At 39.5% G+C, this 13,401-nt stretch overlaps 1 protein-coding gene across 2 annotated transcripts in view; it reads right to left on the bottom strand.

Moving 5' to 3' along the window:
* MIPEP (mitochondrial intermediate peptidase) overlaps positions 1 to 13,401 on the bottom strand; it is a 114,658-nt gene that overhangs the window by 91,090 nt on the left and 10,167 nt on the right. For both annotated transcript variants that reach the window (XM_050937230.1, XM_050937231.1), the window contains exons 3-5: positions 10,499 to 10,587; positions 7,351 to 7,437; positions 6,147 to 6,210 (exon numbers count right to left, since the gene is read on the bottom strand). In XM_050937230.1, coding sequence (XP_050793187.1) covers positions 6,147 to 6,210; positions 7,351 to 7,437; positions 10,499 to 10,587 — 240 coding nt within the window. The remainder of the gene's footprint in view (positions 1 to 6,146; positions 6,211 to 7,350; positions 7,438 to 10,498; positions 10,588 to 13,401) is intronic.

Below are 13,401 nucleotides of genomic sequence, written 5' to 3'. Positions count from 1 at the left end.
TCCAGAGAACTCAACATTACTGACTTTATCCCCTTGTTTTCTGCTGTTATATCATATTATATACACCTAGGCTACATTAAATATTTCCCCTTAGTAATACTTTTGCATTAAGTAAGTTCTGTAGCTGCCAAAGGGATGCTACATGATGTGAATAAGAGGGAAGATGTCCACAAGATGGTCTCTCTATCAAGATGTGGGCCACACTAGGAAAATATTTGAAAACCCATAGCCTGAAATTTATAATACAGCCTAATCCAAAAGGGGTCACAATAGTCACTACAACCTGCTATCTGCCCAGACCGTAAGAAAATTAAATATATAATATGGTCTGGACTGACTTATTCTAAATCCTGATGTGACCAACAGGGGGCTTTTGGAAATACTATCCATAGTTTAAAGTAATGAACAAGTCAAGAGGTAATAAAAAGAATATTATCTGTAACTCTTGTTCTCAGAAGGCATACAGATGTAATAGATCCATGCTGTGGCCTATGAATATGACTTCCTCCTGTTGGAAACAGCAGTGAGACTCAATGTGTTCCTGTCCCAGAGGTTGTGAATGCCTGACGACGGATTGAAAAAGAACTAAGTCTGAGTAAAGAGACACAGGGGGAATACACATGCTGTTGTAAGGTAGATAATGCTATTAATTGTAATCAGGCTATCGTTATCACTGCACTTCCTCACTCAGGTTCCATTAACACATTTAACCATAGCTCATCACATGAAAATGTACATATACAAAGTAAGAAAAAGAAATGAGCCACTCCAGAGATACAACGTGCTCTAGTGGCACCAAGGCGAATATTGGAGTGATATCTCACAGGAATGGCAGGAGAGGATCTGATTCTAGGGTGTGTTGTCCAAACACATCAACTCGAAACCAACACAGTAGACTTGGACTGGTTTCAAGAAGCAGATAGTTATAAGTTATATAGAGGGAAATGTAACAACATATGGAGATTGGACCGGCAGGGTGGAATTTGCTGACTTGCAGAATAAGCGGAGTGTATCTATTCGCATTTGTAACATTCAAGTAAAACATACAAGAACATATACAGGGACTTGGTCTATAACCCCAAGCACCAGTAAATGTATTTATCACGTGAAGGTCTATGAAGATGCCTGTCGAACAACAGCTCCAACAACAGTCCCAACACCACCTTCTCCCAGGCCTCCACCCACTGACCCTACCCAAAGGAGTTAATGTCCCACCATGCAGCCATGGCCTTGCTCAGGACTCTTCCTACCCTACTGCAGAATATATGTTAGAAAATGTAGGATGGATTTATGTGCCACTGACACTTAATTTTGGCAGTATCACCATGCCAAGGAAGTGCCCAAAACACTGTAACGAGTGGTTCACTTCAGAAGAAGAAAGGCAATTACAATTTTGGAAGGGTACTGATATGGCCCTGTCACAGGGTCCCGTGCAGGCTCTCCCACTTTTGGGCCTGCACCCTGTGTTTAGGCTGGTATTATAAAGAGTCTTCCACGCCTCTTTTTGTTGGATCACCCCAGAGTCTTTATTTACAGTGCTTGTGCAGTTCCCAGATCCCCCAACAGTTAGCGCCCCATAGATCCTCCCCAAGGTCTCCTGGCCCTTGAGGATTCCTTGTTGGCAAGGAGACAGAGATGCTGCCCTCCTGTCTCCTCCCAGGCAAGCCCCCTCACTGAGGTTTGCCCAGGGCTTTTATAACCCTCTGCTGCTCCAGCCCAGCTGTCACTACTTAGCTCAGTATGTTCCTCTGAGCAAGCCCTCGTTAGGGCTTGCAGCTGGGCTCCCTGCTGAGTACCTGCATCTCTACACCTGGCCTTCTGGCCAGAGGGCAGGCTGCAGTCAGCATTTTGGCAGGGCTTTAAAGGGGGTTTTACCCCTACCCTGCCACAGACCACATAACATGATAGGGAGAAAAGAGACTTATTAGGAACAACATTGGGAGGTTCCAGCCTTGGCATGTCCACATGGAATTCTGCAGATATTGAAAATCTTAACTTTAAAATAAACACTTAGGTGAGTGGAACAGGCAAAGCAGTGAAGACAGGGGGAGGTATTAGCAGTCTATTACTAGACCAGCATGCAATCACTATTGATAATATGCATTTGATTGCTCAAGGATTTAGTCACTTGAATTCTACCATTCTCTCTCTTATTAACAGCATACAAAATAATGATGTTTCATTGGCAGTAGCTTGTACGACTTATGGCAGTAGAATAATTGAAATAGTACAACAAAGTTTGTTGCAATTACAGTTTCAGAATTGGCCACGGATATTAGACCACACGGCCATCTTAAACCAAAAACAGCAACAAGGCATTAATCATATCGAATCAATATTTTTACAATTTGCTAAATTTGATAGAGTTCCACAATGGGACCAAGAAGACAGCAAAAGCATGTACCTCATGATGGCAATCCCTCGATGGCTGCAAGAGCCAGTTAAGGTATACTACACAAATAGTGTGGGAACATTTGTAAATAAGACATTCGAACAGCATTATCCTTCTGTGCGCTTAGTCACTGAAACTGGCTCAGAAATTAATCAAGCCTGTTGCACTAAACATAATGGATGGTGGCTGTGTGAGTGCTATGCCACAATTGACATTAATTGTACAGGGAAAGGTTGGGCTCGGTTAGTACAAAAAGAACTGGTTAAGGAGGTGATATGCATCCAGGACTTGGCCTGTGCTATAGGCTATCGTAATTTTTCTATTAATGGAAACGTTCGTCCTACAAGTGATGCTGGGTTCTGTGTGCCTGTCACCAATACTATTCAAACAGGAACTCATGCCTTCTGGCCAACAATCAAAGGTAATACTGTCACAGAAACAATCACTCCACATGAACACTTACAAGATTTATTGATTAACTTATCCCCCCCAGTGAAACTCTTGAAGTTGGATATACATGAGTTAGTAGCAAGAACTGAAGAATCATTGATACCAATAACTCAGTTGATCTAGCAGCAATTGACTGAAATAGAAAATGTAGAAAAAGAGGTGGAAACAAAATGGCGGGCGATTCCAGAGGATGTGACCTTACATCCAGTGGTCCGAATCCTTAGCGTAATCTTGATGGGAATCCAGGCACTAATAGTTGTTGCCCTCATGGGAATGTGCTATTACATGGTACATCAAACTAAGAAAGTGAAGCTACAGTGTCGAATGAAGAAAGGGATGGAAATGGCAATTAATACTGCTGTGGTACGACCAAATAATTATTTTAAGGAGTAAGGCGTTACGGTAGTATGCTATATAACACATAACATATATATCCATGAATAATCATAGCAGTTATCTACATATATATCCATGTACTCATATACTCATCCAGTATTAACCTTCATATATTCTCATTTACCAACTAACATATATACTGATATATAGCCATATAATCATATCCACAGACTTAGATATCTGTATTCTTTGGATATTATCCTACCCTCACAAAGCCCTCAGGTGACCAACAGGCCATGGCATGTCTTTTAATAATGCTGACACATACACAAACCTTGCACATCTATATCAGGTCCTGGGCCTAACGTTCCCAGGCCCACGATAAGGGACTAAAATTAATTGGATAATAAAATCTGTCTATCAGTCGTACGAGGGAATACACAGACTGAATAACGGATGGGGCATGAGTGTATGGATGGTAAAAAGGGATAGCCACATGACAGTGTTCATTTAGCCCACTAGGTTGTCCTTAATCCATATATTATGCTTTTCCGGGACGATGGGTAAACATCCTCCCTTTAAAAAGACAAAAAGTGGGGGAATGTAGTAAGATGAGGCCCTGAAACATAAACTCTTGTATCAAAGGCCCAGTCTGAGGCCTGAAGCCTGAACCAAAGTACTCCCAGGCATTGCTAAGGAAAAGTTGGGCAGTGAGCCAGAGGCAGGTCCCACTCACAGAAGTTGGCAAGAAGAGGGCTGCTAGACGCAGGTGTATCCACACATAAGTGCTCAAAAGAGGAACTTGTGCCCAAGATGGTATCAGAACACTTCACAGAGATAATGAGGAACAGGCAGGTGTATCTTAAAGACAGGGTCTAAAGGACAGCATGATGGATAGATCTGTTTGAAATAACATGATCAAAGTGGGAGACAGCACCCTAATGAGTCAAGGGGCTGTACCTCAATACATCAGTAGGGATGAGTAATCTGTCCTGTAACTGTATAAAAATAGGTCCCGGAGTGCACATCTTTGTCTGGCCTAGGAGGCAGTGGAAAGTCCCATCACTGACTGAGTCGGTCCATTGCTGGGGGCACAAATTCGTAGTATGTCTTGTAGAGTCTATGGGAAACGATTATCGTGCTTCATTTGACAATAAACCTGGCTCGGGTTCGTACCTTACTAGAGTCGGTGGTCTTTGGTGGTTCTCTCGGGGTTTGCTGTGTCAGTTCTCTGCACAGAACTGGGGCAGCACACAGAGGGAATACGCATGCAGCCGACTGTTATCATCATCGAACAAGAGCAGAGCACCACACCAGTAGCTACTGACAACACCTCCAACAGTCTATTTCTTTGTCAAGTAAAAAAGCAAACTTATCGCAACTCTGTGGGGATCTATTATAAGTTACATCCTGTAACTGGCGTTCTCAGAAGGCACTTTGTTAATTCCAATAGAAATGGATTATAAAAGATCCCCACTCCTACAGAATAAAAAAAACCAGCAATGTCTATAAAAAGCTCAACTATACAAGATGCAATAAGATATTACAAAAGACAACATTCAACATACATGTTTCAAAAGGGATGAAAAAATGCCACTGCAGCCACAACAGCAATAAATGTTTATAGTTCATTCTGAACAGATAAACATACTATGTATGAAAAAATCCAAAAAGAGAAACCAACCTCTAGAGACATTCTGAAGAAAACATTCGATACCTAGGAGGACAGGAGAGCTGAGGTATTCTCAATCTTAAATTCTTTAACACAAAGAGATTCAAATCTAAATTTGTGCCAGGAAGCTGAATCCAAGCAAGAATGCTCTGTAGACATGCAGAGAAAGCAGCATGTGGCATCCCAGCAAATCTTAGGAAGAGATCAGAAATTCACTATGGATGGCAACATACCGCTAACCAAGTGCACCTTAATATGAACTCAAAATCGCAGGACTTGCAAGGAACAGTAACTATGGTCAGACAATCACATAAAAAATAGTTAAGAGCCTGTCACAAGTGCAGATTAAATTATTTTAAAACGCCAATTTTGTTTTTCTGCATGTCAGTTAATATTTCTATATCACAGTAGCCATATTTTAAATGTTTGCATGCCTTCCTGTTGTACTTTTCCACCTCACTTCTGATTTAAGAGGCATTAATCTCAGTACACAGTAACTGTAAAAAAATTACTCTGGAAGGGCTTTCCAGTTTGCAAGCTGCTATCAAAACAATGCATTTCGGTGTTTTCGCTGCAAGTCGGCCACCTGAATTTAGTAAAAAAGAGTCTGTGTATGAACCTCAACTGCTAGAAACTCAAAAATTATAGGAGATTTCCTCATGCAGAGATACGTCATGAGTACCAGGAACATTTATGGACACCCAGCCCAACATCTCCAACGTATTACTAGCTCAAATCTGCTAGCTCTGCCAAATCAGTTTTGGACTCTTACAGGAGAGAGAGACACATTGACACACAACTTAGAGGCTCTAGAGTCACTAAAAATCTTCGGTTGTGACACAAACATGTGGTTTGATTCCTTCGGAAGTGCTGCATTTGAGTAGCTTGTTATCCAGAAAACTGGATGCATGTTTTTCCCACCCTGAGCAGCTACACTGTTGAAACAACTAGCCATTTCACAAAAATTGTACTGTGCAGATATGAATCCAAATGGCAGATCTAACAGTCCAGAGGCCCCGCTTGTAACTCTCTGGAGCACAGGACTGAGTAACAAGGCAGTCTGGAGCATGAATGCTGAACTAGACTCTGGAAAGTTGTACAGGACACTACAAATCCAGCCACTTGATAGTTAATGACAAAACAGGTTTTTGAGACGGCTGAGCTCCACTGCCTTCCAGAACATTCAGGGGTGCAACTCAGCACAGAATTCCATTACATATGCCCTGCATTTTGCTATCTGCTTTTAAAAGTCAAGCAAACATCTATTCACATATCACAGACAAAAAAAAAAATTACCTTTTCTTCATCCAGATGAATACCACTGATTTCAAAATCGAACATAAAAAGTTCTGCCACTTGCCTAAAAATACAGTAAAACTCCGTTAAGACTCTTATTTCACAGCAATCAAATTTTAGTGTGCTACATTTTGATTTAAGATAGAAAATAATTACTTATTATATAATCTTTTATAACTATTTTTTCTTTGCACTTTCAGTAGGTTTATTCCTTTGTTTATTCAGTGAAACTAGATGTTTTTCCTTGTAGACATTTTGGTGATTTGCACTGAACAATGTCTTTTAACAAGCTTATTACATTAATTTGTGTAAACTATAAAACATCAATTTAATTCAACTTATTTCATTTATTTTGACTGATGAGGAAAAAAGCCCTTAAGCCTAGAACATTTGACTGTTTGAGGGGAAAAAGTAGGATAGTTATCCTTATTGTGTGAGAGAGAGAATAATATGTCAGGCAGAAATGAATATGCAGCAGTAAAAATGGTGCTTTATAACAACAATAAAGTGAATGTAAAAAATGCTGACGTTAATTTGACCCTATAGACTGAAAGCATGTTACCATGCACAACTGTCATTAATAAAAATGCTTGATTTTATTTGAAACCCCAAAAATAAGAAAATAAACAGAAAGCTAACCACACATAGGCATATTTTTCCAGTGTGCTCCAGATACAATTTACATACAAAAAAAAATAATGTCAGAGACTTCTAGATGAATGGAAATGCACTTATTTTAATTTGTACGACTCTAAATACATTCCACTCCCTATTTTCCTTCTTAAATTTATACCTTATTACTGTTTACATTTTAGATGTATATCATAGCAGAATAATACAATTTGATTGAGTTGATTTTGTTATGGGAAACTTAACTTTTGCATTTCCTCATTTTCTAAAGATTTAAACTGGGCAACCTTAACATAGCTTTTAGCTACATACACACACACACACATTATGTGTACTCCAACATAGCCTATTCATAATAACTGAACTTCCTGACTACTGTACAGTTAAATTCTCTGTGGTTAATAAAAGTTGCATAAAAATGTAGTCTCAGATTTTCTGGCTCACTGTGTTTGCACTTCTTTTACAAAAAGGTGCTGAACTGTCCATCAATTTAACGATACAGAAATATTTCCAAGCATTTTGGAGAATAATTTATAGCGTATTAACTTCTAAAATGTTAAACATTAACAAGTACCTGGTTTCTGGATCTAGGGAATCCATAACCTCTTTATTAGCCAGCAACTGTTTCAAACTTTGGCACAACTTGATATTTGTATTTAACCTAAAGAGATAAAGATAAAAGCAACCATGTATCAGAAATAGTTACTGGCATTACTAGTTCAAAGGCAGAGCTTAATCTTTTCTGACATACACTATTAGAAATCAAGGGCGAAGTTTTCAAAATGTTTTTTCAAGTTGTAACTGTGCTCAAAAACTACTGTACAATACAAGGATACATGTTATACATTCCAGCATTTATGACTATGCAGGTGGGTACTTATTGTCAACAGGCAAATATTTTTGCATGACATATTGAGGCAAGGAGGACAAAGTCTAAGGATAGTGGCTTATTTTAAGCATTCAACAGAAAAATGTTGTTTCTGACAGAGGGCATAATCTATGCAGCGGTTCTCAAACTGTCGATCAGGACCCCAAAGTGGGTTGCAACCCCATTTTATGGGATCGCCAGGGCTGGCTTAGACTTGCTGGGATCCAGGGCCAAAGCCCAACCCCCACCACCCAGGGCCGAAGCCCAGGCCTCAGGGCTTTAGCACTGGGCAGCGGGGCTCAGGTTATAGGCCGCCTGTCTGGGGCTGAAGCCTTTGGTCTTTGGCTTTGGCACTCCCAGGGCACCAGAGCTCGAGTGGGCTCAGGCTTCACTCCCCCATTCTGGGGTCGCGTAGTAATTTTTGTTGTCAGAAGAGGATTGCGATGCATTGAAGTTTGAGAACCCCTGATCTAAAGTTTAGAATGTGTTAATTTGTGCTTTCCTCTTCTCTAAAAGTTTGCTTCAATCCAAACTGACATTTAAAAACAGATAACCTGCAACAAGGTAAGCCTTACTGAGCAACCCCCCTCTTTAGGTCTTGAAAAATCCACCTGCAGGTGGCAAGATTTCCTAAACAAGTGCACAGGCTCAAGCCATCAGTTTCTATTGAATTTAATCTTACAAATATTCTTTTTCTAGCCTTGATGGTGTGAAGCCTATTAAGTATACACACTGATGCAGTGTTATCCTCCTCAGACTGCAGTAAGCTCCACTGCCTCTGCTGGCCACAGCTTTGTTAGACACTAGCAGAGAAAACTTACGATGACTCTGGTCAGTTTTTCTACTGCTATTTGGAACCCTGTAAGCAGCAGTGGAGCTCTTAAGAATCATGTCAAGTTCATACTGCTACTTGGTAAAGCATTCACATAGGAGGACTACCCAAAAAAATGGAAGCTGGGCTTGTAACAGGGAGTTCCCAAATAGGAACACATCCCACACATACCATTCCTGCAGAAATCTCAACACCCACCCCTTTCCTAGCATCCAGGAACAGGAGCAGGGGACTGGACTTAATTCACTCAAAAACCCCACCCAGAGCTCGTTTATTCACCGAAAAATGCAATTTGGGGTCAACCAAAACTATTCACAAATTTGTGGTGAGTTTGCCAAATGGTTTTAAGCTAACAAAATAATCTAAATGTTTTAGTAATGTCAAAATAAAAAACTTTTCACTTCAACTTCAAAGTGTTTGTTTCAATTTTCAGGCAGGCATTTTTGACAAAAGAAAAGGAAAGGAGGGAAAATGGCTTTAGGAGGTGGTAGAGCTGGTACCTGTCAGATAAGCTTTAGCCTAGTGGTTAGGACACTCACCTGGAATGTGGGAGGCCCAAATACAACATCTGCTTTGATGATTATTTATGAAAAGTGGAACAGCTTCAACAGCTCATAGTGATATGGCATACTGCTGCAATGGGGGAAACCTAAGTTCAAAGTCTGCTCCACATCATACAGAGGGAGGAACTGAACCTGGGTCTCCCACTAGGCTAGAGTTCATGAGGGAGGGGTATCACCATCTTAGAATCATAGACTATCAGGGTTGGAAGGGACCTCAGGGGGTTATCTACCCCAACCCCCTATTCAAAGCAGGACCAATCCCCAGGCAGATTTTTACTCCAGATCCCTAAATGGCCCCCTCAAGGATTGAACTCACAACCCTGGGTTTAGCAGGTCAATGCTCAAACCACTAAGCCATCCCTCCCCCTCTTCCTCCCCTCACTGCTGTTTTGTGAATCTAGTCCTCCTTTTCTTTGCTTTAGTCAAAATGCCTGAAGACCTAAACTACTTTTTTCAGGCCAAACTGAAATGTTTCATTTTGACTTTAAATTTTCTCAACTTTTTCATTCACCAGAAATTTTCAAAAAATGTTTTTTGTTCAACTTGAAACAAAATTATTTTCCTTAACTGCCAGTGATCTGAAACATCCATTATTCACTCAGCTTGACTGGACTTCTTACCAAGATATTGCCTGTACAAGTGGCTGGTGGAAATGACTCTCCATCTTTCGTAACTACCTCTGGCGAGCAGGGAGTAATGTGGCTAATTTGGAAGGCCTCTGGTAAAAATTTTTAAGCCCAGACAACCTTGTCTACATTTTACACTCTGATATCAAAATTATAACTCACCTGCCTTCATTATAACACAAGCAACTCCTTAAACTGATTCCCACTATACTCAAAATCTGATTCAAATACAAATCTAAGAATATATATTTTATCAAATGAGATTTTTTTTTGTGATGTTTCAGCCAGAATGCACTTTCTCAAGGTTAGTAAAATAGAAGCACAGCACTTCAATGTTGATATCTGACTGGATACAGCTTCAAATTATAAGTCTATATTCTGAACCTCAATGGAAGATTTTCCTCCCTTTTTTCATATTCCCTCTTACACAATCAGAATCCAAGTGATCAGTATGACAGACAGAGAGGTGATGTGTGCCTTTAGATTTGCCATCCTTAAATTATACAGACTTCAGAGTTAAAAAATTAACTGCCAGAAACTTCAGAAAATTTAGTTCCAAAGCTTTCATGAGTTCCAGTGGCACAGGCCTTCACAGTGAATTACGCAATGAAATAGTGTTCCAGATGCAACCTGAAACTAAAACAGAATGACCTTACACTAGACACTGTAAGGATGAATCTTTAAATAACATTTTAAAAGAAGTTGCTTTCTGTTCCACATATAAAAACCTCCAGATAACAATAAGCAAAAGAGTTATCTTGCATCTGTTGGATAACGCAGAATCTTTCAGACATGAAAGCCAATATTACAGCAACATAATGAACAAAACATACTTTTCTACCATGGTACCAATGTTTCTGCAGGCTTCTTCAGCAGCCTCTCTGAATGCAAAGTCAGGATGGGCAATTTTCACAAAGTCAGCCTGACATAGCAGAAAAAGAAGAGAAGGGGTGGTGATGGGAAAAGATTGTCCATAATTTGAAACCTTCCTTGCAAGTTAGTTTTTAGAGAAAAGTTGGAATTTACATGGCACAGATTTGTAAACATGTTTAAACTTCCTAAATAAATAGTTTAAAAAAAAAAGTTGGTAATTCCACTCAGTTTAACACACACGTATTTCCACGCAATCTCTTTTTACTGAGCACTTCCACATACATTAGTCTTCTCAGAACCAGCATCTGTTAAGAAAGTGTCAACAGTTATTAATGCTATAGCATAAATTTCACTCCAAAGAAAATATTTTCACTTACTTTTTTTTATTATTATTTTCAGTTAGGTATGTACCTTAGAAAAAGGTTCTTTCCCTTGCAGGATACACTCATTAAAAAAAAACAAACCAGTGCCTTTGAATCTTACTGCTTAGAAAACTTTCTATTTCTTACTAAACTCAATTCCAGAAAAATAAACAAGCTTTTTTGTATTGTTTTTCAAAATTTAGTATAGACCGTCTACTCCTAAGAAACACGTTTTAAGAAATATCTTAAATATTACTGCTATAAATATTACACACTAGCTTAAAAAAAAGTTTTCTGTACTTAGTTTATAACTTTACGCTAAAGTTTTAAACTTTCATCAAAATGTGATGAAAACCCATGAGGAACTATATCTTTCAAAAGGTCTCTCCACCATTTGTAGAGAAACAGACAAATGTCAGTATACTACTGGAAAAAGTGTCACATGAGATTAAAGGATCAACAGAAACTTTCAGTAAAATAGGCAATCTTGCCTTGAACAATGTGATAGATTTCCTCCATGCTCACTAAAGCCTCAATCCTGCAAATATCCGAATGTTTAACTTCACACACATGAAAAGTCCCACCGAAATCAATGGCTTAGCTCATATAAGTACATTTAAGCACATGTCTTTGTAGGACCAGGGCTCAAAGGCCCAATGTTGCAAATTGTTATCCACACAAATAGTACTTTTACAGCCAACGGGACTACCACATAAATTAGGACGGGGTCAGCAGTCTCTGCTATGCGGCTCACCAGGGTAAGCACTCTGGCGGATCAGGCGAGTTTGTTTACCTGCCACGTCGGCAGGTTCGGTCGACTGCGGCTCCTACTGGCCACAGTTCGCCGACCCAGGCCAATAGGGGCTGCAGGAAATGGTGCAGGCCGAGAGATGTGCTGGACGCAGCTTCCCACCACCTGCCAGGTGCTTACCCTGGCAAGCCGCGTGCCAGAGGTTGCTGACCCCTGCACTAGGAGTTTACAGGCTTTGGCTTACACTTGTGAATTCCCTGCTGGCCCATGCCCAGCTCAATGGTGATGTGAGGACACAAACCTAACAGTGCCAGCAATGACACATGTTTTACTTCTCTTACCATGTATGACCTTGTGGCCTGCTTTTTGTCCCAATTATTTTTAAAATAGAAAAAATAAGCCTAAGAAGTTTCAATCTTTCAAATGTACTAACATTTTTCAGATACTGTAAGAGACACTTATCTTGGTTTTAAGCTAAGCTGTTTTCATATGATTATGCTAAATATTTACCACATTGCATTGCTTCTCATGGTAAATGTCATCACAGTCAGATTTTTAAATATTTTTATATACACAAGAATAGACTGCAGACTGCTGTACTCACAACTTTCGAAAAATTTATTTTATTCTGTTAAAGGTTATGTTTGGGTTTATTTAAGATATATGAAACTCCTTTCAAACGAAAAACTGAAATTGAATGTGGTTTACTGTGTAATACAATGTATATTTATAATCATTCTGAAAACACATAATTTTCACTTTAAGTGTTTCGAGTTATTTTATGGGTCGAATTTTCCAAAGGCACTCCAACTTCATCTTCTAATTTGCTCGCCTAAAATATGCATCAATATTTTGTGCACTTTTTTCTAGGGCTGTCAAGCAATTAAAAAAATTAATTGTGATTAATCGTGCTCTTAAACATTTATATAAACATTTTGGATATTTTTCACATTTTCAAATATATTGATTTCAGTTACAACACACAATACAAAGTGTACAGTGCTCACTTTATTATAAATACTTGCACTGTAAAAATAAAATAGTATTTTTCAATTCACTTAATACAAATATTGTAGAGCAATCTCTTTATCATGAAAGTTGAACCTACAAATGTAGAATTATGTACAAAAATAACTGCATTCAAAAATAAAACATGGTAAAACTTTAGAGACTGCAAGTCCACTCAGTCCTACTTCTTGTTCAGCCAACAGCTCAGACAAACACGTTTGCTTACAGTTGCAGGAGAAAATGCTGGCTGATTCTTGTTTACAATGTCACCTAAAACTGAGAACAGCCATTTACATGCCACTCTTGCAGCCAGCATTTCAACGTATTTACGTGCCAGATACATTCAAAAGAGAACTAGATAAATTCATGGAGGATAGGTCCACCAATGGCTATTAGCCAGACTGGGCAGAGATGGTGTCCCCAGCTTCTGTTTGCCAGAAGTTGGGAATGGGCAACAGGGGATGGATCACTTGATGATTACCTGTCCTGTTCATTCCCTCTGGGGCCCCTGGGACTGGCCACTATTGAAAGACAGGACACCGGGCTAGATGGACCTTTGGTCTGACCCAGTATGGACACTCTTATGTTAAAGAGTCATATGTTCCTTCATGCTTCAACCGCCATTCCAGAGGACATGCGTCCATGCTGATGACGAGTTCTGCTTAATTATGATCCAAAGCAGTGCAGACCAATGCGTGTTTATTTTCACCATCTGAGTCAGATGCCATCAGCAGAAGGCTGA

The sequence above is a fragment of the Gopherus flavomarginatus genome, chromosome 1, assembly GCF_025201925.1.
Source record: "Gopherus flavomarginatus isolate rGopFla2 chromosome 1, rGopFla2.mat.asm, whole genome shotgun sequence".
Taxonomy (NCBI): Eukaryota; Metazoa; Chordata; order Testudines; family Testudinidae; genus Gopherus; species Gopherus flavomarginatus.
The sequence above is the reverse complement of the archived record's forward strand: the minus strand, read 5'-3'. Positions and strand labels throughout refer to the sequence as shown.